The following is a 27,987-nucleotide window of genomic DNA, read 5'->3' on the forward strand; positions in this document are numbered from 1 at the left end:
AATGTTATTTTCTTCAAATACTTCTGTGTTGTCACAATCCTATTTAATAAATAAAGCATAGCCACAGCATTGAAAGTCTTGGGCCCAGCAAGACTTAAATCTGTTAATAACCTATAAAAGTGTTTATTGATAGCATCTACTTGATGATACACATCCACATCTTCAAAGCTCAAGGTGGGCATTAGGAACAAAACACAGTGGTGTCTCCTCAATATATCCTACAGCACCTTAAACATTCAAACATTTTGACTCCAAAGTATGTCTGAGATGTATTCCTTCTGTTTGTCACCTGCTGGATTCTTATGACTACTGTAGAAGAAGGACTTGAATTTTTCTTGAAAGAGATTTTATATCATACGCTTTCTCAATGTATCACTTCAGAAATAGAGGGTTGTTTGACGAAATGTTGTTCTGTGTAGTGTTTCTTTTTCTTGCGTTGCATGAAGTTCACATAAATATCACATGGTCTACAGGGAACTGGTGCCTTATCTAGTGGGTTTCATCAACACATTCAGCACAACTGGAATCAGTTTAAATTACCACAGAACTTAAAACTTGAAGTCTATATATAGTATTATTTAACAGAGTAAAAACTATCGAGAAAGAAGTGACCTGACAAACATGTGGACAGCAGAAAATAATAATTAGTGATTTTTGGAGGCCATTGGAAGTCAGTGATTTTATCCCAACCTCACAGGTAGGGAAACAGAGAGAAAGCAATGTAGCTGTAAACAGAACATTTTCTCCGAAGTCCCAGCCTGGTGTTTCATCAACAAGGTTTGTGCCTCTTTTGCTTCAATTTCAGAAAGCAGGTATGATTTCACACACAGGGCTATTTCAACTGAAAGAAGCATTATTACTAATCATAAGAAAAATGTCCTTGTGCAAATATTATTCTGCTGGATCAGAAATGAACAAGAGCACAAAGGACCAGAGCATTCTCTGAACGTTGTTGTCATAAAAACAGGAAACTCTTTCGTTACTGTTTGGCAATCCATCATTGAGTCTGGCTATGCAATCCTTACTTCTGCTGAACAGTCCGTGTAAGAAAATGCTCTTTATGAGTAAGAATAAGTATTTTCCTAAATTTTGAAACCCTTACAAACAATTTTTTTTCAGACTTGCACTGAATTTCTGAACAGTATCAGTCATCTCTCTGAGTTTATTACTCATAGTGCTCAGGTCATGCCGCTTTATCGACATCAGTCACCATTATATTACTGTTGACTCACAGCAGTTTCAAGGCAATGTATTAACACCTTTTTTCCACCCCTGAAGTGATACAAATATATCCACACTGATAGTCATGGCAACATGACTGATATGATCCTGTCTTCTGCTTTTTAACTTACTTGTTGGGTACCTTGAATTGATTTCCATACTGTGAGGTGTCCCAATATCTCCAGTCTTTCCGGAGGAAATAGTTTTAAGAGTCAGATGACTTAGCAGTTTCAGGCAATCATATAGCGAGATGTGTCTAAGACATACTTTTAGACTGTTCAAGAAAGACAAATAAGATCTATGCACAATGACTAGCAGCGGATCACCCGGAAAAGTGGTTCCACATTTTGTCAGCTACTTCTGCTGTTTCTAAGAGACATGATAGAATCACAGAATGGTTTGTGTTGGAAGGGACCTAAAAGATGATCAGGTTTCAACCGCCCGCCATGGGCAGGGATTCCACTCTTTAAATCACGTTTCTCAGGGCACCATCCAACCTGGTCTTGAACACTCCCAGGAATGGGGCATCCAGAGCTTCTCTAGGAAACCCATTCCAGTGCCTCACCACCCCCACAGTAAAGAACTTATTCCTAACATCTAATCTAAATCTTTCCTCTTTTACTTATAACTGTCCCCCCTTGTCCTATCACTCTCTGCCTGTGTGAAAAGTCTCTCTCTCTTTTATATAAACCCCCTTTAAGTACTGCAAAACTGCAATGAGGCCTCCTCAGTGCCTTCTCTTCTCCAGGCTGAAGAACCCCAGTTCTCTCAGGCTCTCTTTGTAGAAGAGGTGCTCAAGCCCTCTCATCATTTTTGTGGCCCTCCTTTGGACTTTCTCCAACAGGTCCATGTGCTTCTCATGTTGGGGGCCCCAGAGTACTCCTGGTGGGGTCTCACTCACAGGGACAGAGTAGAGGGGGAGAACCACCTCCCTCAACCTGCTGGCCACAACTGTTTGGGTGCAACCCAAGATACAATTGCCTTTCTTGTTTGCAAGCACACCCACTTGGCTCATATCTAGGTTTTCATTCACGAGGAACCCCAAGTCCTTCTCATCAGGGCTGCTTTTAGTGAGTTGTTCACCCAGTTTGTACTCTTGTGTCCTGGACAGATGCTTTGTCTAGTGCACGTGACAAACAACTTGATGAATTTTGCTTCAAGTAAGTAATGCCTAACCCCGAGATTAGCTCAGTTGGTTGGAGCATCGTGCTAATACACCTAGGTTGTGGGTTCAATCCCTGTATGGGACATTCACTTAAGAGCTGGACTCGATCCTTGTGGGTCCCTTCCAACTCAGAATATTCTGTGAAGTAAGTAATACACTTTGTGAGGGAAAAATATTGTGCTTTATTAATAATAAATTAGTAACTATAGGTTTTTCTGTTTATTAAGGTGGCATATTCCTGATTTGCTATTTAAATTGACTCTTGCTCAAAATGAAGCCAATCTCATAAAACTCACTGTACCTGAATTGAGGTCTGCCATTGTATCATTTGCCATTCAAACACTGATTTAGTTCTGGATGTTTTGTGAAATCCAGCTATAGCTCATTAAGATAGAAGATTATTAGAATCAGCAAGCATCACAGCAAAAGCACTGGCTTCACAATGATTCCAACACTTTTGGGAGACAATAATGCGTCACTATTCGAGGAGGATTGCACTCAAGCTGTAATGCATTGTCTTTATGTATCTCCACTGCCTAAATGTAGGACTTAATGAAGTATTTGAAATCACAGAATATCAAGACCACACTGCCAATGCTGCTTTCTCATTCTTCCCTCAGGCAGGTGAATTGTCACTGCTTCTCATGAATTGTTAAGTTTAAATAAACTTCAAAAAAAAATGGGAAAACTATATTAAACCAGATACATATTATTGTTTCTACCATACTTGTGGTAGCATCAGCATTGCATACATACTAATGATAATTCCAAATTCTAGTTATTAAACATACCTTTTTACTAAAGCAGTTATAAAAGATTCAAAACCAAGACTGTAAAAATTTTTGAATAAATTTAACTGCACATATAGCTTAGGGTACAAATAACCTGCATACATCTTAGGAAAGTTACTTGCTAGTCAAGCATTTTCAATATGAATCTCAAGATTCTTGAAACTTTAGTATACGGATGGATAGAGTTATACAGAGTCCAGAAAACTGAAACATTTTGCCACCAAAAATTCCAGGAGAAGTTACCTGCTTGCTCAGGTATTCTGGTTACAGGCCGTGGGATCCCTGCCCTTCTTGTATTAGGGAAAATCCAGATGGGGTAGTGGTTGTAACAGTGTTGTCTTCCATCATCAGAAGGTTGCACTGATTTAAGACAGCATAAGAACTTTACCATTGACTTCTATAGATCATGTCTTACATTGTGAGGCATATTCTAACAGCCTTCCTCTTTTCAGTGTGCCTACCAGAGTAATGTTATCTTTGTTTCAACTGGCTAGCTTTCAGAGCTTTTGAAAAGATTCCTGAGGTTCTTTTCTTTCATTGGATAGGCAACAAAGTAGGGAATAGGCATAAGGCCCTTTGAGCTCCAGGCTGGGGATCTGTCTGCTGAGAAACTCTCTTTGTCAACTGCTTTTATCCCAAATAACTAAATCAGTCAAACAATGAATATCAGGCTTCAGTTATTATTCACCAGCCTTGTTTCATATGTGTTTCTTCACCTGGATTGTGTGGCATGGATCCAAATGATTCTCTTCACAGTCCTTGTTACTCAGCCTTTGGGGTTAGAATACTCATTGTACAGCCTGAAGCTCTCCTAGTATTGACAATGATGATTATGTTTTCATCATTTTGAGGGGGACATATCAGATAACTAACTGCAGACTATGATTTCACTGCCTGCAATTTTTCCCCTGAGGTGCTACACAGCTGTACCATGTTCTAGTGGAGTCTGAAAACTTTCAACTCCCTACTGAGTGAAACTATTACAAAAAGACTAATATTAATGTCATCACCAAGGAAGTTTATCATAAGTGATGACACAGCATAGGCTCACTCAGGATGTTTACCAGAACAACAGTTGCCAAGCAGATAAAGTATGTTTGAAAGAGGCATTAACAGAGTTTTTGTCTTCCTACAGCAACTGATAAGGAGTGAAGCATATTTCTCGTACTTTCTTGCATTTTGAGTGATTCTATGAATGCTTGATTTATAAATAGCACCACCCCCACCCCCATTTTCTTAAATTAGTAGCCAGGAGAGCTATCAATTAAGAGATTTAAGATTTTTGCCCATCCCTAAACAGATACAATGACTTTGGTAACTAGTTGGCAGATTCCTTGAGAACAACAATTTAGAAGGAGGTCAACAGCTTGAGCTTTGTCCCACATCCCATTTCCATTTTGCGCTTCCGGAAGTAATGCAGAAATGTAAGGAATACATGTTAACATTTGGTGGAGAAGGGAGAACCTTCTACTGCAGTGTATCCCTGTCTGGCCTCTGTGTGTACCTCCAGCCACATCTCTCTTCCTCAGTGAAGAAACCCACTTCAGCCGTCCACCTGGACCTCAAGGTTAGCAAGGCTGTCTCATGACTTTTTATGTAGTTAGCAGCACCTAGGAAAGTGAGGAAGCTACACTCTTATTTGCTTTTTCGGACTGAGTCACTAGGTACTAAAATATAACTGTGTAGTAGAAACAGCTTAGGCACAACTTCAAAGGTAGGTCTTTGGATCTGTGGAGAGTCATCTTCACTTTTTTGTCACCACACCCAACCACCAAGAATATGTTGTCTCTATTTATAGCAGGAACTCCTTGCAAACATGCAGGTAAATTCCTTTTAAAGTGTTTTCCAGGACTTTACTGTCTATAATAAGCCAGGTGCATGGAGAATTTTCTTCTCCCAGAATATCAGCTATCTATTAGGGATATAGTTATGTGGGTTTTTTCTCTCCCATTAAAATTTTCAAGGCTTAGAACGTTTTTCTATGCCAAACTGAAATGAAAATATGACATTTTAAAAAACTCTAGAGGGAAACTTTGGTCCAAGTTCCTTAAACCATCTATATGTATTGCAACCATGCAAACCTTTAAACTTAACTTTGTTAAATTATTTCATTTTATTTTGTGTGAACTAATTATTTTAGTTTCAGAATGAAAGGCAGTTTCAAACCGAAAAACAAACCCCTTATTTTGCTTTATTTCAGTATCCACAAGGGGTACTTTGAAAGCCAAAAATGTGTTTTATTCTCACTAAATCTGGAAATGTATTTCCTATAAATCATTGTAAGTTTCACAACTTGGCAATACTCCAAAGAAAGTATTTCATCAGACAAATCCCAAGAACCTGTCATTATTTGGAAGACCCTTGATTATAGTGTAGATGGCCTATTTCCAGATTTGTTTATCTACTCTTTAGAGAATGGTGTTTGACAGAACGAGAATATTTTAACTGGGAGAACACAAAAACAGCACCCAGCCACACTAAATGATTACACATATTGCTTGATCCTTGACACTTTTTTGTTGGGATGGTAAAGGACTGCAGCTGCACAGACACGAGTTTGCTCAATTCACATGGATCTTGCAGAATTTGACTTCTAAATTTTGATCAGTGTGTAATCATCCTGAGTCCTATTTTCCCAGCACAATTTTCCTTTCCTCATCAAGCCCTGAGGGATTCAAGTATAGGTGTGTTTTAATGATGTCGACACGTGCCTATTAGTGACTGTGGCTGGGATTAATGAATCATTTTGCATAACCTAGCAAACAGCTATCCAGCGGTTTTCATCACTGACTCGGGCTTTAGTCCAACTTCTGACATAGAGGCGAAAGTCTCTGTATCCTGTTACAGTTGCCTGGGCTGCGAATTCCTTGAATGAAGTTTTTTACTAACAGACTCTAAAAAAAGGTGGAATACTCAGCAAATAATAATGCCTTCCAGGCTCATGTGTATTGTAGTGCATTAGCTAATCACTGAATGATACGTTTTATACATTTAATTTCTCACAGATGTCAAAATGGCAGTAATTGGGCTAACTTAGTGTATACGTTGACAAAATTTCTTGGATCTTGAAATGCCTCATGAATCCATCCCATAGGAAATTTTGTATTCAGAGGGCATTTCCTCAAGTCAGAAGTAAAATATGCATTCTTATTTAGCCATGAAGTAGTTTTCCTGAGAAACAATTAAAAAACCAGGCAAAACTGGAGATAGGTCTGAACTGAAAGATAAGATGTGGACTGTCCAGACCTCCTCAGATATTAGGACTCATATGACCCAACTTCTAGATTTGCCTGGAGTTACTAAGATTTTCTTTTAAACAGGTTTTCATCTGTTTCCAATATGTCACTTTTCTCTACTTCATTACTGACATGCATTTAAAGCAGGTGATAATATTCAAAATGTAGATATCAGTGCTAAGCTAGTGGTTGTTCCTGTTTAGGAGCATAAGATTAAATAATCTGTAATTATAAGGACACATTTACCCATGTGTATCTGCCTGAAGCTTGAAATAAGTTTAATAAATTTAGAACTAAGTTCTTATAATAAATGTAAATCCCATATTCTATTAAAACAAACAAATGAAAACTATATCCACTGTGAAACCTCTAGTTCTGTCCCTGTTGTCAGCCCCAGTTTATCACATCCTGGTGACTTAGTGATCATCTTGAACCGCAAACCGAAAAGGAAAATCCCCATGAAAAAGGCACACTAACATTTCCTCGTTGCCATGCGATTCAGACTGCGGTTTTACCAAGAAGTCTGTTAACACGTATTCTTCTACACATTGTCGTTTCAGTGGGCAGGGTTTTTGCAAATCTTCCACTTCATTTGCTTTGATGTGTCTCTGCAGTTGTTAAAATAACTTTTTTTTTTTTTTTAAATATAAGACATCATCCACCTTCAGAATGAAACTCCTAGGTATCGTCTTGAAAACAATGAAAAACACAGAGCAGTGCATGAAATATCCATACACCAAAAATCTTTATGGAAAATCAGCTCCAATGGGAAGAGTTGCATGAGTCAGTGTTACTCATTATGCATAAGGGTTGCAGAATCAGGGTGGAAATAGAAATTGCACCTGGTTTCTTCCTGTGACAGTTTCTAACAAGCCTCTTATATTAATAATCAGGGTGTAACTCGCACTTCCATGACAGGACAATGCTCTTTAGTATCCCTAAGATAATTCTATACCGTCGGTGGGCTCTAGCTAGCAAATTGTCCGGGGAACTAAAGTTAGTGATTTTGGCTGACAAGTATTAATTGAACATGGTTTATCTTTGTGAATGGCAACAGCCAACAGAGGAAGGTTTGCATGCAGCTGCTTGGGACAGGGCATCAGAAATCCCAGAAAAGATGGAGAGAAATGGCCTATGTGGAAGCTAATGTTCTCCATGCCCATAACACTCATCACAGACTTAGGGGCATTCCATGACTTTGGATTGTGTCACCCAATCTCATGGTCTGGATGAGATAAATGATGATGACAATTCAGACATGTTTAGTACTTTTTGCTTTTTAAGGAGCTAGTATTAAACAGCTGCAGCAAATTATGTGGATGTCAGGGAAGGATCACGGCCTGTGAGCACCCAAAGCCAGACAGCTCTGAGAGGAGGCAGGAGGGAAGGTTTGGGTGCTGTTTGGGATGTCACTGAAAGTCCACTCTGAATCACTCCTTTAAGCTCCAAAATGGTTAAAGGGATCAGTAATAGTTTGTTACACAATTGTATTGCCTTGTCTCTCGAAACAGAGCAAAAATCCATCTTTTGCATAACTGTGTTAAAACCAGTTAAGTAACATCAATAAAAAGTAATAGATTTGATCTTCCTGCACTATCGGAAAAGATAGAATATGCATTTAGATTTGGTTTTGGCAATCATGTTTCTTCCTTAACTCAAAATAAGTCTGTAAGCCTCACCATGGGAAAAAGAATTTAAGGTATTAATTTGGTTTAGACTCCATCTTTTATTTTTGTTAAGTTTTCTACTGATATGATTAGAAGTTTTTTCATTACTTCAATTAAGGATCCTCATTGTCTGGATGAGGAGACTATAAAGTAAAAATACTGTGCTACCAGACAGACCTGGGTTGCGTGCTCTGCATTTGTATTTTGTCATTCTTAAAATGTGGTAATTACTGTCTTCAAAAACTAGATGTTGAATTTATGCAATTGGCTTAGACTGTGAAATATTGTGTGAGTTTTAGGTACTGTGATAGTCCTTTTTCTGTATTCACTTCTTCATGAACAGAGTGTCTATACTACAGCAATGGTACATTTTTAATAGTAGGCGTAGAAGATATCATCAAAGTGAAAACAAACATGCTGTCTCAGCATTACTTTAGGGCACAGTGCCAAGGAATTGGATGGCCTTAAACCCAGTTTTGAGAATTGGATTGCCACATTTTTGCCTGGGGTTTCCTGGACACCCACGTGATCTCTCATGCTGCGTGAGCAACGCTTCCTGAGAGCTTTGGCCCTCCTGTGTGGGCATGCAGTGCAATTGGGCAGCACATGTGCAATAAGCCTGATACTTCCCAGAAGTGTCCCAGTGTGCAGTATGCACACTGTAGATTCAGGCTAAGCATTTCCATGAAAAATGTACACATGCATAGGCCTGTAGCCTACAAGTAGTTCCATTAAGCCTATTTGTGTAAATAAGCCTAATTTTTTAAACTCTTGAAGTCTAAGGAATTGACTCTCAGATGAATTCTGACTATTACTGAGTAGCTGGGTGTTAATGGAGCATATATTGTCATGTTTAAAACTATGAATGGGCTGAGGTTTGATGACAGTTAAATGAACTCACTCTAAACAAAAGTGAACTTCACTTTGTGATTCAGTGACTATAGGATTAACTGCTATCAAATGCCACCCAATGCATGTGGTATCTGCTTTCGCAGTTCTTCAGAAATTAGCCTAAAGTTATCAGAAAAGGTGTTGATGTTTCAAGCAAATCTATCTCCAAGAACACTGAGCTTGTTACTTTTAAGTAATCAAACAGAACTTTGTGATCTTATCCCCAAATATAATATTAAGTCTTGGACTTCACAGAATATGTTTCATTATTAACAAATTTTGGCCTGTTTTGTTCTACAGGGAAGAGAGAATCAAGAAGGAAAAACCAAAGAGAAGCCTTTTTCTTGTCTAGGTCATTTATGTTTAATACAGCTACTGACTGGACAACTTCCAAGATAATGTCAGTCTTTGAATATGGAACATTTGTAGCAAAAGTAGAAGTCACTTGCATGGCAGCTGCAAGAGCAGCTCCATCCCATATGAGTAGCCAAGGAGTGGCAGAAGAGCCACATCCTTCTATGCAGAGCAGCTATTCGTTGTGCTCTTATAAGGAAATATCTGTTGGGATCTGCATCCTGTGTTTTGTTGACTACATCTGTGACACTGTGCATATATGGTGATGACTTTTCAACATGTGGTGGTGTTCAGTCAGGAGTGTGGCCACAGAAGGTCTCAAGTCCATCAACTATTCCCAGGACCAGTGCTGTGCACATCTGCATCTGGCACTTGTGGGGAGCACTGTCAAAATTTCAGAATCATGTGTGGGAACTTGCTGAAACTAACCCCTGTTGCAGGACATTAAGTCCCCCAGGAAAGAGAAATGTATTTTTTAGTGTCCTCTGCCAAACAGGTTCCTCATTCTTGCCTTCAAAACCTCTTATGATATGTCTGTCATCAGAGAAATTTCTGCAGAACTATTTTTCCCTGGAAGAAGAAAACAACTATGTCAAACGAAAAGGCATTTTGAGAGAATGTTAGTCCTGCATAAATTTTACAAAGCTAAAAATTATGTGTTCTTGTTTTTTTTAATAGCGTATGATAATACAAACACTAACAATTGTAATCAGCAAGGCTGTTAAACAGCTCTGCAATGTATATTGATTTTGTCTAAATTGAAATTTTTTTCTTCAGCCAAAATACTGAAGGGGGGGAGCTGAGGGAGAGGGAGAAGAGATACTTTGTACATTCTTTCTGGGGAAAGGCAATCCAAGTAACCATAATGGTTAATTTTGTGGCCTATGGTAAAAGTATTCAAGATTGGATGCACAGCTTTTGAGCTCCTTTGGTCAAGCAAATATCAATACCATTGGACTCTACCCAAGCTATGAATAATGATTGTCTTCTCATATATCATACAGTCTGGGTTTAATCTGGTGTTTTATCTCCTTGATTGTTCCCTGTGAGCTACGTAAAGGAATGTTCCGCGCAGTTTACACTTAGTAGATACACTGTACATAGAATAACGTCAGTTTGCCAATGAACACAAGTAATTGAAGAAAGAGTGCATGCTTTATTTACTATCATTTGCTTTCACATCTATGCTATAGAAGAAAATAGACTGTCAAGCAAAAATAACATTAGGAAAGTTACTTGTTCACATAGTATGTGTCAATGGAAATGTGTATGAATTGCATTTTCCTTCAGAAAAGCAGTTATTATATGTCTTTTTTTTTTTTTTTTTCAAATAGATGGTACAAACACACTCTTTTGATATTTAGAGGAGACTAGTCTATTTTTCCCTTTCTTGCACATGGAACTTCCACTAAAAATAAGATAAAAATGAGTCATGCTCCTCTTCTCACTGGGAATAATAGGTTACTCCTATTAAGTGTGCTTTGCTGTTGTCATTCTAGTCTGGAATTGCACTTGCTTTTTTTCTCTAGAGGGAAAGGTGGGGCAAAAGCAAAGTCAATTCACATTGCTTGGAAGTGTCCTGTTCTTCCCTGATTTTTCTCCGTGCACATGATTGTTTTTATTTGTATTGTTATTATTATTGGTAATATTATTATTATTAACTCTTCTTTAGCTGCTTCTGTTAAAAAAGATGACAGATAATATTTATTTTTTCTCTCATTTTATCAGTCACAAACTTTTCCTGGATTATGCCATTTCCCCACTTTACCTGTTGCATTATGCAAGTAATATGCAGGCAGTATTTTTCCAACAAAAAGATGAATGGAGGATGATCTCCTCAGAGCCTCTAGCCCTTATGCCTTTCATTCAGTGTCTCTAATAATTTGGATGAGGTGCTCCCCTCACTCAGGCTTTGCAAATACTGCTTGTTCAGGTTTGCCAGGCTTGTGGCCAGAAAATGAATTGTATGTAACTGTATAAACTGGAATCAATTGCTCCAGCAATAAGATAATTAAAGAACTTAATGATCACAAAAACTCTTATTATACCCCATTTCATCTTTTAAAAAACCTGTTATGAATGAAATATTTTATTTTCAAGTACCTCTGACTATTCACCTAGTTTTGCAGCAGTGTGGCTTCCAAGGTTTCACAAAGTGTATCGTCTGCACATTATTGTTAATGGAATGTTAAAAGTGCTAGATATCTCACAAAAACATGTTGTATTGCTATTTTTGGAAAGGCTGAAGATTTGGCTTGTGCCTCAGTGCAAAGAAGGGAAGTATGAAGAACGTGATTGAAAGTGGTAGTGATTTTTCTGAATGAATTGTTAGCTGCTACTTCTTGGTGGTTTACATTGAAAATACTATACTTGAAAATAAACAATTTCCATGTCGTCAGTGAAGCATTAGGTCTAACAATTTGTAACACCTTTTTTTTTCTTTTTCTTTGATAACAGAATTCAATGTAAGCTGCAGATATGGAGGAGTTTTTCATGTTGAGAAAAATGGTCGCTACAGTCTCACACGACCTGAAGCAGTCAATCTCTGCAGAGCTCTCAATAGTACCTTGGCAACACTAGAACAGCTGAAGAAAGCTCATGAACTTGGATTTGAAACTTGCAGGTAAAGAAATTCTTGAAAAATAAGATACCATGACAAGTCAATCCATCCATGTTATAGTGTAATAATTACATTTGACTTCCTATAGCTGTTAAGATGGTCATAGCAGTTAAATAAGTTATATTGTGAAATGAACAAAACATCTTTGTGCATGGGTATGTTTGTTCTGGATCCAGTAATAAATAAGTTCTTGATGCGTATAGTTTTTACCACTTATCTTGTAAAAATCATAACCTCTCACAGATAAAATCTAAAGGTAACAAAACATTGACAGTATAATAAACTAATCAGGAAGATGTTCAGATCATACTGTATCGCTGAGTAATGAGTAAGATAAGTATGTGAAAAGTAAGGACCTAACGTAAGGTCAAAGACTGAAGATGGTATATATGGTATATGAAACTCTGTCTTGTCAAGAAACAGTCAAAAGCAGCAAGTGGCACCATGAGGGATGAACTCTTGGCATCCCAATGAAAAAATGGCCACAGTATCAGTGCATCCTTATAATCTGTGAATGGAGAAGTTTCAGAAGACAGACATAGTAATTATTAAAAACCCCAAAACCACGTTGTCAAGTGACTTAATTACCTTCTATAAGTAATGATGTAATACAACAAAATCTGTAACAAAAATGTCATCAAGATGAAATATTTTCCCTAAGGATGCCCTCTGTTCAAGCACTAATTGAGTCAATACAGTCCTGTGGTCTGTAAATACATCTGACTATATGAACACGTGATCTTGCTTTAAAAAATACATAATAAACTTACTATGCACAGTGCTTTGAAAACTTTCTTATACATAAAAGTGTCATGCACTGCTTTTGATGACAGCACGTGATGTTCATTTTCACAAGTATTATGATGGTGAAAGATGTGGACAAAATTGTCAGGGAACAGTGGACAGAGAATTCTTACTGGATTCTTCTGTGAGAAGTGGGCGTAATTTAAAATTGTACCACACAAAGACTAGAAACAGTTTTCATAACATAGTAAGCATGTTCTTTTTTTCTGACACTGGCAGATGAACATACATAGCAGTCTGAATTGCCCAGCACTACATAATATGTAGATATCAAATCCTAACTAATGCCTGGGGGTAGAGATTTCTGGTGCTAGCAGTTATGAGTATTCTGCAACATGAAAAGTTTTTTCTGAAGTTAAAATATAAAGCTAATTGAAAGAAGAAGGTGGATTTTTTTTTTCAGTGGGGAGCTGTAGTTTTTTTTAATTTTACAATTTTCCCTAATTCAGAGTTTGCCAGAGAACGGATTTGGATGTGTAAGGCATACAGATAGGATTCCTTCCTCCTGGTCAACCCTCCCTCTTACTTTCATTTGTCAATCCTGTGCTAAAGGTCCCTGTCAGTAAGCCTTAGCTCTTATTAAGCTTGAGTAGGACAGGAAAAATATACTGTATATAATCATCAAAATACATGTCAAATATGAATGAATAAGATGGTGAGTGAATAAGATGAATCAACAGAACATAACACAAATAGGTCAATAATAAGGTGTCAGTTGGGAGTGTGAGTAAACTAATTTATAATTCCACCTACAAGAGACTTTCAGAACTACAAGTATCTGCACATTAGATGTGTAACTGGAATGATGTTCATAGATAAAAAACTGCAAAGCTATGACATTTACTCCTCCATGACAAATCATACCTCTCAAGAAGTGAAACAAAACCCAAATCAAGCCCCAGTTCTTATTACAATTCTATCACATATCCCAGTTAAATACATTGGAATCAATTGTTACAGGATTACAAAATAGTAATAATGTATTGTACCTAGTGTAACTACAGTCTTCACTTAAATATGTGAGCTCTGTACACAATAACCACATTGTTCAACTGAAAGATAGAGTCAGAATTTGTGAATTCAAATACTGCTGTATTTGAATATTTTACTAAGCTGTCAGTTTTTGCAGAAAAATGATATGTGTTACAATCATTCTTTAAGTTTGCTCAGGTACCATAAATTGAGCCCCCAATATTTCATTTCTGTGTGGAATGTCACTGAGCATTATGTTATGTCAAAGCAATGAAAATGTGAATCCCTAAAGGAGAAAAAATCCAGTCTGTAGTGTCAGGTAATACAACCTCCCACTGAAAACAAAAAGTGCACTTGCTTCCTTCACTTTCACTGCCTTGCTCTGGAATCAATTGCTCTAGCAAATAAGATGCTTATTTAGCTAAAATTTCTAGAAATTACTTATGAAACAGTGTTGAGTAGTCAGAGACAGTCCATGAAAAAGGAACAAAAAAGTATGCATAAAGGCATACACTTTAAAAAAATTATGGCTTCTTTGTAGCTTCTTCATGTTTGAGGTGCCATCTGTTATAGTAAGTAATATGGTTTATTTACCTCTGTCCTTCACAGGTATGGTTTTGTAGTGGGGCATATTGTTATCCCACGAATCAGACCATATCATCTTTGTGCAGCAAACCATACTGGCATTTACAAGCTTCCAGCAAATACAACTGGTCGGTATGATGCATATTGTTACAATGAGACAGGTATGTATGTGATTTTATGATGTATTTTAGAGATAGATTAACTAAAAATAATGTATGTAATCTCCTATTTAAGGTACTGGAATGAAGGCTTCTATAATAAACATAATCTCTTTTTCAGCTGAGGAGAAATACATTTTTTCAAACTCTAGAAGTGTAACTACCATGCCAGCAATGAATTTGATCCATTTTGTTATTAGTGTGTTTTGACCTAAACTTTTTTTCTGCCTTTGGGAGTAACTTAGTAGCTTCAGAACAGTTCATTATAATGGCTTAGTGAAGTGAACAACCACAGCAGTAAATCTGAAAGACACAAGTGTTGTCAGTGCTGGCATTCAGCTCTTCTGTTCATGCGCACATGAGCTTCCATAGCCAGAAGCAGCTACTTGTGTTTAGGAATACTAGGAGTGGCTGCCACCTGCAGCAGCGAGGGCCATCCCAGGGCCGTGGACATGGCTGCTGCTCTCCTGTTTGTAGGTTCATTCAGTATTTGCTTAGGCAAATCTCCATTCAGACATTAGGCAGCTAGACAGCAACGTGGGGCAGAAGCAGACCACTTTCGTCTAAGGTTTTGAACTTTTTAGTAGATAGAAATATTTTATTAAATTATTAGGAAAATGTGGGAAGTCCATGATGCTGAACACAATATTTTAAGATAAAATCTGGACTAACTTCAAGTGGCTTTAGTTTCAGTAGTTTGTGACATTCACAGACAGTTGTTACAGAAAGCTGCAGGAAAAAATCATTCATGATTTAGGTGGCAGTGACATTTTCTGATGTCATTCTTAGTATTGGCATAGTATGTGAACTGCCATCCTCTGACACTTGCAAATGACTATTCTGCTGCTACAGTGATGTCCATTGCCCTCAGAGCTTTATAACTCCTCCCAAGTATTATTCCCTTCCACCAGTATGATCAGGTAGCTTACACACTGGCCCCAAATGTGGCACTTCAGCCCACTGGAGGAAGCAGTGCTCACCAGACCAGGGCAAGCTTTGCCTGTGCAGAGCCCTCCATGGAGAGGACAGTCTCTCCAGTTAGAGAGGGTTAGGGTTACCACTTCCATCATGACAATGGGGCTGCCTGCATTGAAACTGGGTCATAAGGCTGTTTTAACTGACATTGAATGCAACTGTTTTCTGGAATGGCTATGGAAATGGAGAATCTAATTGTTAGCTGACAGAACTAACAATATTGAAGTGTTCCACCTCAGAAGGAGAAAAAAGGGAAAGTAGGTACGTCAGTGAATAAAATTTTTTGGAAATTTGTTTCCAACTGTCCTCATCTGAAGCTGATGTTTTGTGATTCGTGCCATTAATATGGGTATACATGTGACTTTTATATTAATTTTCTCAAATTAATACTTTCTATTTTCCTTCTTTCACAGAAACAAGGGACAGAGGGTGTGAGCCAGTTGAAAAACTAGATACTTCTCTCCTCAGTAATCCAGATGAAATAGGTACTGTACTGATTAGAAAGACATGCACTTGCTCAGTTTTTAGTATCTGGTTATGTTTTTTTTATATAAACAATTACTGACATTAAAAAAATCAAGCCAAACATAAGAAAAAGAGACATTCATCAGAAATTAAAACATTTGATCATTTCTTTTCCCCTAAATCTTATGGAGCTTTGTTTGTTTCAGGGTGCTACCAAACACTTTTTTATATAGGTATTTGACATTTTTAACATCTCAGAGTGGATAATATCTCTTTGACACATAAGACTTGGCTTAAGACAACAACCTTTCTACATCTCATTTGAGCTGTTTGTTAGAAAAGCAGCTGGAAGTGGAAGAAAATGCTCATAATAAATTATTTGTTGCAATTCTGAAATTCTGATTGACTTTACAAATGCTGAGATTTTATGTTAAAACCAAAATATTTGGTGGAAATAAGTGATGCAGGGTAGGCCCTACATATTTGAGAAATATGTAAACTAGCATATATATATTAGGCATGTTTCAGTGAAGTATTATCTAGACAGGTTAGATAGGATGGCAAAAATGGATGAACCAGTATTAATTCACAAGTGTTTCTCTTTATTTTTTTTTTGTTGTTGTAGAACTAAAACTGTTTAGCATTACTGAAATATAGCTATGTAGCTCCTTGATATTAGCTGCTTAATTCCCTCTTTCCACAGTCATTGACAATGCAGATGGCTCACGTTATAATGCAGATGGGACACGTCACACCGGTGGAGAGTCCTCAACTTCAGGTGCAGACGATGAAAATGTAGGTAGTGGATCAACTCATGAGACAACTCCCATGGATACCTCCATCAGGAGATCCAGCCCCTCATATTATGGAAGTGCTACTCCAGTCACACAGCTGCCAGATCACACTTCTGGAGGGGGTGAAAAAGGAACTCCTGGAAAAGACTATGGTAAGGACAGTAGGTTGCCCTTTAATATAAGTGAGTGAAAGATTACATTGATAGTTAAAGGATATAATGAGGGATTGAAAAGTACCATCTCTAATTTGTATTCAGGAGAAAAAAAAAGAGAGAATGTGTGTCTTTGAAAGAAAACTGAGGCATTCTAAATTTCTAAGCATTTTTTTGATTGCATGTGAGTATGAAGCATATGTAGAGAAAAGGATAACATTCTTATTTGTTTTCTAAATGAAATGACATTAAATGATAAGAATGAGAAGGAGTTTACAATAGAAGAGATTTCTCTTTGTATAAATACAGGAGGTTTTTTAGGACATCATCTTACTACTGCATATTAGAGAATGCTTAGGGAGATAGATATGTCAAATTAAAATGTTATTAATAACTTCTTTTAGGTAGTAAAGCCAAATTCAAATTTCATGAAGCCCTACCAAATAGAAACACCATCTTCTTTTCTATATATTTTATTTCATCTTTTATGTTTCTTGTGTGGGTGAAATTATCTGAAGTCTGAAAGACTAGCTCCAATTGAACCAAAGGGATACAAATATAAGTCATCCTCTAAGGACAGTAAAGTTTACTGTGTGACTACAGGCTATTTATCAAATCACTCATAACTTACCAGTGAAGGATAACAATGTTTTGCGTCACTATCCTCAGTATATACTGAAATTAAAAATAAAAAAAATGAGCAGAAGCATTAGGATTATAAAATTACTCTTCACTTGTGGTATACTCATGATATATTATGCTTGTTTTTCCATATAGTTAGCATCATGAATGGTAAATCCTAACATTTTTTTTCCTAAGGAACTAGGATCAGAACCATTCCCTGAGGTGTATGCTGTGTATTTTAACTGATTGCCATTACAGCTGTTATAAATCTCAGAATATATCTCGGTAGAGGGGAATACAAATAGCTTCATTCACTGCTCTAGAATCCCTGTCCACATGGTATACAGGTAGCATTTAAATCTTGTATCACATGAACAGATCATTGCCAGAATATTCATTATCACTGTAATACATACTCCTCTTGAAATAATCTGTAAGGTGATATCCTTACTATGTTAGTAAAGTAAGGTTATGCTGGGTTGAATTATGAGAGGAATCTAGTCTGTATCTTTCTCCTCTCTTGGACCAATAAATGAAGGAATGAAGCTTGCAGTATAGAGTAACTGAAGTACTCCTAAATACTGTATTGCTACTCAGCTAACTCAGCTAATGAAATAGTAATGATTTATCCATCACCATACAGATGATGAAGTTCCATCTCTATCACCTGACATCTCTTTCGGGACAGTGGCTGATGATTTCCATGAAGAAGATGGTGGACATTATCATGCTACTACTAGTAAGATTTACATTTCATAACAACTACATTAAATATAGATTGCATTAAAACTGCTTTGTTCTTCCAGAAGGGCATTCTGGTAAGTGGTGAGGTATACAACATTTCAAATATTGGAAAGACATTGAAAGACACTACTTTCCAAACTGGTTAAGTCAGAAATGAATTTCACTCTCTGGGACAGTGGGAACAAAATCATTTACAGTGTGTTTGATTCAATGCTAATCTGTGTCAAAAACATGGCCTCGCTAACCAAAGCAATCCTTTATATGGTTCCAATTGCCAAGCCATTTGTGCACTGCAAAAATTAATTTCACCCTTGTTGTTGAGAGTATGCATGAGAGAAAATTTGGGCTCCACAGGCTTTGAGGAATCAAAAAACACTAGCCATTTTTCTCAGCTTTGTCCTTAAATAGCTTTATTAAATCAGAAAAACTGCTTGTGATGTTTTTATCAAATATGTAATGCACAGCAGCTGCAGCAAATAAAAAGCTTTTGAAGTCATCTTACACATGTTAAAATGGAAGTAATGTACATATGTTCACATTAGTTCTTAAGTTTAGAGTGATAAAGATCTTTGCCCCAGAAAATAAAGTGAACCTAAAGGGAGAACATTTTAATTACACACAGGAAATCTACAGAGGCATATTGTAGTAAAGATTGAACTGATAGACATGAAAGTTTCTTCCTACTGGCTCTTTTTTTTTCCCCCCACCAAGGAAATTCATGAAAATGAGGAACTTGCTTGATTGTTGGTTGCTGATAGGTGGTCAAATGGTCTATGTGATTTGGAAGGGTGGTACCCTTGTCACTGTATTTAGAGTAAGAATGATCGTTTGTTTTACACAGTTAGCAAAAGCCTTGCTAGAAGACATAAATCACTAAAACCAAGCATCTTGTCTCAGAAGATGTGAAGGTTAGTAATAGCTTATAAATATGTAGATAGGAAAAGAAATATTAGGTTGATTTTACCCCAGACCTTGAAAGAAAGTAGAAAATTTTCTGGCGCTTGTTTCAAGCAAGAGCTTTTATTGCAAAATATTGCCCGTAAGGGGGAGGAGCGTGGAGGAAATTCCACCTTCATATGTATTTGTTTTTGTATGCATGTGTGACTTAGTGTTTCCTCGTACAGGTGTTTCTGTACGCACTGCAAAAACCTGTGCATTTTTTCCAGGCAGGAAAGCTGCCTGTTTTCGTTTTACTACTGGATTATCAAATGTATTGATTCTAGATATGTATGTCCCTTCCTGTTGCTAACAGTTCTCTCTCATGGGCAGGACTATTTTACAGAGGGAAAACTAGAGGTATTTAAGATTTTAAAAGATCAAAATAACTATAAAGCAATGTAATAAAATATGTCAATACTGATATATGTGTATGACAGAAGTGATAGCATTGGCATGATTGTTTACTGGTTTAGGATTGATAGATTGGTTCTCTGGGAAAAAAAAATTATGAAAGTAATGCACCTGGGCTTTTCTGATAGATTTAGCAACATCAGCAACACCACTTAAAAGCCAAAGAGACTCAGTTATTTAAATTTTACTGCATTACAAATGAATCAATAACTTAGCAGTCCTTTCAGAAAGAAGTTAAGCTGTGCATCTCTGTGAGAAGTAATCAAAAATTCAGTAGTGTAGGAGGAAGTTACGTGGAGAACAATCAAAAAAAGAAGATGAAGCTGCACCCCAATATCTGCTATTTAGATTCCACAGCAGTGCAGGCTCATTGGAGTGTCCAGTTTAATTTCCCAGGGAAAAATCTCACAGACAGGAAAGTAGAAAATTAAGAAATAAGTAAAGAATACTATTTGTCATATATTCTTCTGATAGATGGCTAAAAATATATCTATCTAATTATATAGTGTGTTAAAATGAGAAACAAAACTGGTGCCTCTCAATCTATATTACACACCATTTGTAAAGGTAAAGTTTTGTGAAAAGGTATCTGGCTTAATCTAAAGACTTCTTTGCTATGGGTTTGAAATGAACAATATTCACAGCTCTTTGTTCTTCAGAGAATACCCTTTTGGTATTTCTCTGGATTTAGACATTGTTGGTGATGTTCTCCATCAAGTTAATAGTCCAGATTAATACACTCTCAGCACTTTGCCATCAACTTCCTCTCCTGGATGAAAAAAGTTTCTTTGTTACTAACAAATTATGGTTCATCTGAAGGTGTGCCAGAAATCAGATGTAAAATTCTGTTACTGATCAATGAAATACCCTTCTAAGTTATCAGAGCAACCTACTCAAACAGTAACTGTGATTGATTTTGTTCATCCATATGCAATAGACACTTCTATTTGCACACCAATACCCATTTGGCTTGCCTAGCACAGTGGATGAAAACACTGTAGATTCCTCTGATTTTTCTAAGCAGAAATCTCTTTCCATCTGTAAATGCCTGTCACAAACCTCTGGAATTGACTATTTGATATACTCTGATCTGAGAAAATATTGTGCATTGGTCATGTGATAGGAATAAAGCTGCATCTCTCTCTCTTCATGCTATGCTGATGCCTACTCTGAAAAGCGTTTCTGGTGTGGATTTAGCTGACAGCATCAGGCTAAGGGGAGTGCATGTGTCCTTTGAGTGGACTCAATAGCGGCAGTTCTGAGCCCAGGTCTCTGACAGCATTGGCTTCTTGGGGTTCTCTCAGTAGCAGAGCAGTTTGCTTCTCCGGATGTGCTTATCTGTGGGTCACCTTTTTGCCTGACGTGGATACTTCTTTCACCTTTTGTATGTGAATTTATGTCGTCTTGGTGGATGTTCCTCATTCTGGAGCCTAAGGCTATCTACTCTCTCCTGCTGTCAAAGCCTGTGAGGAGCTCATTAACTTTATGGCATGTGAAGGGCTAGAGAAAACCCACAGGGCTTTTTGATGTCCCCTCTCAAGGCACTGTGTTCTTTCCTGGGACTGCCAGAAGCGCTTGCATCGAGCGGTGTTTGAGGAATGTAATGATACCATGGATTCATACATTCGCCTTGCACTCACATCCGTCTCTGTGGCATGAGGGTGCTCAGGGTGCTGGTGCTAGTGGACTTGACTTTCCTGGAGGAAAAGTGCTTCTCAAGAAATAATAACAAGATCTTGGTTAAATGGACCATGTCCTAACAGCTCCAGGGCCTCATCATGATGACCTAGAGAAAGCCACCACCCAAGCTTGGTGGAATCTGTTTCCAGACCACTGGTGGTGGTCAAATCCTGGAGAGAAGACGCAAGAAGCCACACAGGCAACCAAGGGTAAAGAATGTCATGCTAAGAGGGCATTTTGATTAGGGGCTGAAGAGGACAGAATATGGTTAATGCTGTGAATGTGCAAAGGGTACCACACTGGGGAGCTTCAGCAGCGCTGTGGCAAAGTGGTGCATCCCTTCTGAGTGAAAAGGCCAGGAGGAGATATGGACCATGAGAAGCACAGTTCTGTATATTCTCTTCTGTAATTGTAAGGCTGCATGTAGGGGAGGCAAGAAAGCCTAACTGCTGCCAGCAGAAGGCCTTGTGATTTAGGGCTTCATGGCAGATTTAACATCATCACAGCAGATGTGACCTCCAGTGGCAATGGTTCAGATGATGAAGACTCTTCAGAGGAAATGATGTACCCAACACTGTTTCCCAGCTGGGGCAGGAGTGTGGCCAAGGACAAGAGTTCTCCAAGTACGAGTAAGGAACTTGCTTTCTCTTTGGATGCTTTCCTTCTTCTTTTTCCTTTCACACTTGATGTTCCTCCTCCTTTGCCACACACATATTATGTGAAAATTGGATGATCTCCTCATCATCTGTTCCTTCAGAAATATCTCTTTTGTGATTGGAAAAATTATCTGAGCTCCATATTGATAAAAGTAATATCTCTTCTATCACTACTTAAAATTACCACCTCATTTTCATGCCTATTCAAATGTTTTCATTCACTCATAATTTTCCAAGATGAAAAAAAGCTCATCTTTCTTTCTATGAATTTTTTTTAAGTGTTAAAATAATTCTAGTTCATGCTATATATAATCTACAACTATTTAATACCAGACTGCCTGTCTGTGGAAGGAGATGTTCAGGCATAATTTGAGGAGGCCAAAGCCTAAGTGCCTTTTTCATTGGGAATTGTCAACAAAACAGTTTCGTATTTGCTCCCTTCTACACTCTTCCCATGCAGTCCTCTAACATCACCTCATTTATTTTGTGACCTCAGATGTCTAGGCATGATCCAACATGATAACTGAGGTATTTTAATGCATAGCTTTATTTTTCTGATAGGAATAGTCCCACAGTCATCATCTGATAACTCTTTTTAAATTCAAAAGCCATCCATACCTGAAATAATTTTTTTCTGAAAACCAGAAAACCACCACATGTGAAGATCAGAGCCAAATGCTGCGTGTCACTGAAGCACACACTCTGGTACTTGACTTAAAGACCAGGGGGGGGGTTTAGCATAGAAGTTACCATTGATGACTATACTCTAATGCTCTTATTTGTACAAAGATAATTCTGTTCTATTTCTGTAATTTTATTTAATTTAAGTACATCTTAATGTATCTGTTGTTTGTGCTTCTATTTACTCAACAGTGTTTATAAATCACTGTTTAAAAGCATTTGATTTTTCTGGAGATAGTTCAGTATTTGCATTTTTTCAGCAGTGGTCTTTGCTTTTAGAAGAAATTACAAAATCATCAAATCATCTTGCTTTGGGACATTTTATTCTTTTGCCTATGTTTTGGGTATTTCTGCTGTTAATTTATTTGTCTTTGAGACTCTGCACTGGTGACTTATTCCACCGGTGTATTGCATTCCAAACACTTTCTATGGCCTAGTAGTGTCTGCATGCTGCATGGGTGAAAGTGTATACAGTCTCTGATCATAGACTCTTGTGGAAGTTTTATTTTATCTTTTTAATTGTATTGTAACTTTCTTCACTAATATTGGTGACCTACTGGTTCTCAAGGCGTTATCAGTTTTTTTACCGTTCATCGCTTTTGAGCTCAGTGCTGGATATTCTAGCATGCTACATTTTGAGTACTTCTTGGGTACTTAGCAAGCATGTTTTACATGTATTGAGATATCTACCATGTTCCTTAGGTCCAGCATTATTCTTCAAACATGAGTTTAAATGTCTATAACTGCTGTAATGGTTTTGCATTACTTCTGCTATACATTATTCTTCTATTGCTTGTTTTCCCCATTCTTCTTGGGAAAATCTGCGTCTATCCAATGCAAAGAAAAGAAGAAGTGGTTTGATGTAAAGGGATTTGATAAAAAGAGTAGAGAGGCTGTAGTTAGGATATACATGAATTTCCATTTTCCATCACCTTTATGGCACACATGAACAGTGGTAGACTTAGAGCATAGTCAGCGTTCAATCCTCCATTGTCCCAACAGCTGTGGACTCAAAACACGAAACGCTTCTGGAAATCTCCACACAAGATCATTGGAATCCCACCTTCACAGATGAAGAGGAGCAGTATCCTAGCTCTCCTAGCAGGGGTAAAGGAATCAAGCATTTCAGATAATATTCAGATTTGTGATGTAAATGTAACACTCATGGTGCAGCTGTTCGTAATTCCCATACCATTAGCCTCAGTTCAGTGTAATGCCTTTACATTATTTGTACTAGAGGCCTCATAGGTGGCATCTATCTGTTGTTCCAAGTCTATCTTTTGCATCTAAAGTTAGTTAATTGCCACTTTTCCTCACATTTCTGGTATTTTTATATTTACACGACCAGTAGCAAAATAGAACTGAGTAGACTAACTTTTGGTGACCAGCCTTGGTGAGGAAAGAAAAAATCCCCTTTTCCATTTCAAAATTTTCAATTTGAAAATCTGAAGACAAAAGACAAAACAGGGAGCTAGTGTTTCAAAATCATGAAATTTTCCTACAAAAACCATCCTCCAGAAGAATGTGAACATTTTGCTACCAGTGCTAGTGCCAGCAGCCTACTGAGATACCAAAGCATTCAAGGCTAGAAGCTCCTGTAGGCAAAGGCTTACAGAGCACATTCTCAAGCTATTTTTGCTGTGCCTTTCTGGTCCTGAGCTTGTTTTGAACAGCAAAGGTTTAGACAATTGTCATTAGAACAAGATCTGTAATCACCCAGAAAAAATTTTTGTGGTAACTTTCTTTTATTTGTGGCGTATCTTTAGATCAGTTGTATTCATACATTAGTTAATATTAACTCTTTTTCTATAAGATGATACAGATGTATTAGGTTTAATTTAAAAAGAATGGATTACATTTTCATGAGCGCTCTCTATATGAATATTTCATTGCCTGAATGTGAAAATAAATATTTCTCCAGTTTTTCCCATTTTGGGAAGTAGCATAGGTTTCTCTAGCTGGTTTCTTAGCATATATAACAAGTCCAGCTCATTCTTTGCATGCTCTGATTAATGACCTTTGCTTTACTTTTAATATATCACTCATGGAAATTTTTGATACCTAAGGCAAATATATTTCTACCTGAGTTCTAGTGCTCATCTTAGGTTTTTCTGATGTATCTTTTCCAAACCTGTCGATACTCAATAGAAAACCTCTTATGGTGGTGGTACTTCAGCTTCTTTCTGACTGCATCTTGTGCTGTGTAAGCAAGAGCAAATTAAAGAATAAGAGCTTTAATTATTATTGAGTTCAAAATAAGTATGCTTATCAACTTCGAATATATGAACCTACTTATTTCATCTTTCCAGTCTCAGAAGAAATTACAATTTCCTTGGGGCCGGCTTTGTAATTGTGTAATTGAGATATTAACTCAAAAGAGAAAGTTCATCCACTTTTTCACTGTAAAAACGCAGAATACACAGACTCAACAGTTAAGTTAGTATTAATGAATATGAAATAGAGGTGTAAACTGTTGTTTCTATGTGCTCTTCTGCTGCTTCTCCAGTATCTTTTCACTTCCATTGGTCATTGGGATCCTTTCTAGCCCACTTAAATCTTCTTCTGATCCTGGTGATGGTTTTGTGTCATAAGGTTTCCAAAGGACTACTTTTTCTTTCATCTTTCATTTCACATCAAATGCAACAACAAGAAAAAACCAAAACACAAAAGCCAGACGTGTGGTCTGGCTTTGTTATTAAACCATGATATGAGAATATGACTGATGATGGGTATTTTGATCATTATTGATTCAATCATCATCTTATCAGCACTAGTTACAAGTGAAAATGAAAATCAAGGACCAACCCAACATCCACTGCCATACACCATTCATTCTGGAGGGATCACTCAAGAACAAAATCCTGCAAATACCACGGCGAGTATTGAACAACACGAATTTACTGTTGCAGGTGAAAATTATTTTGAAAAGGAATCTTCTCATACAGGTAATATTACAGGTCACATTTTAGTAAATTATCAAGTCTTTCTAAAGGTTTACTTTTAGGATTTTTTTTACTAATATTTTTGCATTCTGAGGCCATAGGACAGGTTCTGTGAATACCCCTGAGCAATTCTGATGTTATATTATTTTTAATTATTAAAAAATCATTTTAATTTTTAATTATTCCTCAGACCTGTCCCTGGGTGTTTTTTTCTCTTCTATTTGACTTGCAGGTCAAGACCTTTAGTATTGTAACCTTCTGTAACTGCCTCCTACATTTTGTGTTGTGTCTCATGCAATCACAAGCTTTTAACAAGCTGTCTACCAGGGTTTTATCTGTAGGAAACAGAGAAGGTTTAATAATGTCTGTTGTATATTTCATTCACTGGGACCTGTGTTCACTCCCCTGTTGCAAGTCATTATCAGACCCAGGATTTCTTTTTTCAGCTTTTGTTAATATGGCAATTATATCTAAAAAAAATTATCTAAAATGTCTACTCACCTTACTTTTGAACTATGACAGTGTGATACTGGTGATGAAGGGAAGAAAACAAAGCACAACGTAGAATAAGAAAGAGGCTTCTCCCATTCGTTGCATCAATTGAAACATAAAAGACCAAATTATACCTTAAAGTAGTAACTGAAAATTGGCATATATTAGTTTCTGTTCCTGTGAGTGTACCAAGCTTACTAGTTAATGACAGATGTGCTGCCAGCAGTCATCTACTCTTGCAAATTATTAAATACAGATCTCTGAAGAGAAGTATATCACAAACATAATTTAGATGCTGTTTCTATTCATTCAACTAAATTTAATCTTATTAGCAAAAGTTTTGTGTAGCTCACTGTTTCAGTAGTGTCTAAGTCGACATTCCTGTAAGACATCAAGCCCAGATATGTCATCACCGTCCTTAAAAAATCTGGTGATGCAGTACAATGCAAAATGAGATAGAGATAAATGTGTAAACACTGTACTGTGCCATACTTTACCAGACTACACTGCACTATACTACACTACACTACATTATACTACACTACTATAGCAATATGTAATAGCCTAGTTGCAATTGAAATTGTAACACAGTGTGGCAAATTTCTTATTGTATTGAAGGAGCTAAGGAGTGTTATGCTTCCTATAAGATTCAGGTACTCTTTTGCTATGACTATCTAATAAAAACTACAGATTGATTGATATGGATAAGTTTTTTCTAAATAACTGCGATATCAAATATTCTCCAGTTGAATGCTGTCTTATCTAGGGTGTGTAGCATGTGCTAGCATTCCCCTCTGTCATACTTCCTCGTCTGTTTTCCTGGAGATGCTGCAACTAATAAAACAGTGAAATTTCAAGGGGGGAAAAATTGGATCCAGTTAATGCACTCAAATTCTGTGATTAAAATCTTACTGATGGGTCATATCCTTGCATTTGTTTCTGCCTTTGAGGTTCTTAGTTCTGAATCAGTGGATATTGGTTTGATATTCAACCAAAACAACAACAACATCAACAGCAAGATTCAGGGAAATACTTTTGAAAAACAATAAGATACCTTGATTCTGAAAAGCATATGTTTGGTTTGAGGAAGGAGTTGGTCTTACTGATGAGAGTAGGCAGCTTTTCTAAACATAAACCAGGATGAGAAGCAAATCTACTTTACTCCTCTTTGCCATTAAATGTAGTAGACATGTGAGCAAGGCCTGTCATAGAGACAAGAACCGAAGAGGAGAATAATATGAGAAATGGATCTTTATATACTGAGTTCGTAATTGCTTCATCATCATCATAACAGCTATGGTCTCCACCCATGGGGCCAAACAGAATGACTCCATGCAAGACCCATGGATATATCCAGGCTGGGACAACGGAGAGGAATATGCAACATGGCCTGCTATAACGGATAGAACTATTCCTTCCAGAGGGAATAATCATGAGAAAGACTCTTCCACTACAGGTACTACTAATAATGTCAGTTATGTGTACTGCATCACTTCTGTCTCTCAGATGGCCTGTCCTGGAAAGATGTTGCATAAACTTGTAGACATGGGTAATTACTAATCTCTTAAAATAACAACATAAGTTGTAGAATGACTAGTTTTCTCTGTGCTCCGTCTGGATGGTGGTGAGATGAAAGTTTTCTATTTTAGCTCTGTATAAAACATTTGTTCTTTCCTTGCCATCACCACTTTCAGTACTTTCTATTCCTTGGTGAAGCATGGCTGTGAAATTGCATCCAGATCATTACATAAGTTATATTACTTTGTGTTGCCAAAATACCTTTATCTTAAAGTTGAATTCATACTTATGTATATTTGTATATCAACAGGCTAATGCATTTATTTGTGAATATTCATGTGAGGAAACAGTGTTCTTTTCACAGATTTTATCAAAATATTTGTCCCTCTTTTTCACAGAATGATGGGAGAAAAAAAATTTACAAAACTGGCATGACACGAAATCATGATG

General features: G+C 37.2%; 1 protein-coding gene and 1 long non-coding RNA gene across 11 annotated transcripts in view; one reads left to right on the top strand and one right to left on the bottom strand.

Moving 5' to 3' along the window:
* CD44 (CD44 molecule (IN blood group)) overlaps positions 1 to 27,987 on the top strand; it is a 49,670-nt gene that overhangs the window by 8,362 nt on the left and 13,321 nt on the right. For 2 of the 10 annotated variants that reach the window (XM_064657742.1, XM_064657747.1), the window contains exons 2-10: positions 11,783 to 11,948; positions 14,331 to 14,467; positions 15,853 to 15,924; positions 16,608 to 16,850; positions 18,118 to 18,213; positions 21,755 to 21,877; positions 23,588 to 23,692; positions 25,354 to 25,530; positions 27,314 to 27,475. In XM_064657742.1, coding sequence (XP_064513812.1) covers positions 11,783 to 11,948; positions 14,331 to 14,467; positions 15,853 to 15,924; positions 16,608 to 16,850; positions 18,118 to 18,213; positions 21,755 to 21,877; positions 23,588 to 23,692; positions 25,354 to 25,530; positions 27,314 to 27,475 — 1,281 coding nt within the window. The remainder of the gene's footprint in view (positions 1 to 11,782; positions 11,949 to 14,330; positions 14,468 to 15,852; positions 15,925 to 16,607; positions 16,851 to 18,117; positions 18,214 to 21,754; positions 21,878 to 23,587; positions 23,693 to 25,353; positions 25,531 to 27,313; positions 27,476 to 27,987) is intronic. The other 8 variants (XM_064657752.1, XM_064657744.1, XM_064657743.1 and 5 more) reach the window with 7 other exon arrangements.
* On the bottom strand, positions 23,578 to 27,320 carry LOC135415683 (uncharacterized). The gene is made up of 4 exons (XR_010431230.1): positions 27,074 to 27,320; positions 26,029 to 26,056; positions 24,668 to 24,784; positions 23,578 to 23,683 (listed from the first exon to the last, which is right to left on the bottom strand). It is a non-coding gene; the product is annotated as an uncharacterized LOC135415683 (long non-coding RNA).

The sequence above is a fragment of the Pseudopipra pipra genome, chromosome 6, assembly GCF_036250125.1.
Source record: "Pseudopipra pipra isolate bDixPip1 chromosome 6, bDixPip1.hap1, whole genome shotgun sequence".
Lineage (NCBI taxonomy): Eukaryota > Metazoa > Chordata > Aves > Passeriformes > Pipridae > Pseudopipra > Pseudopipra pipra.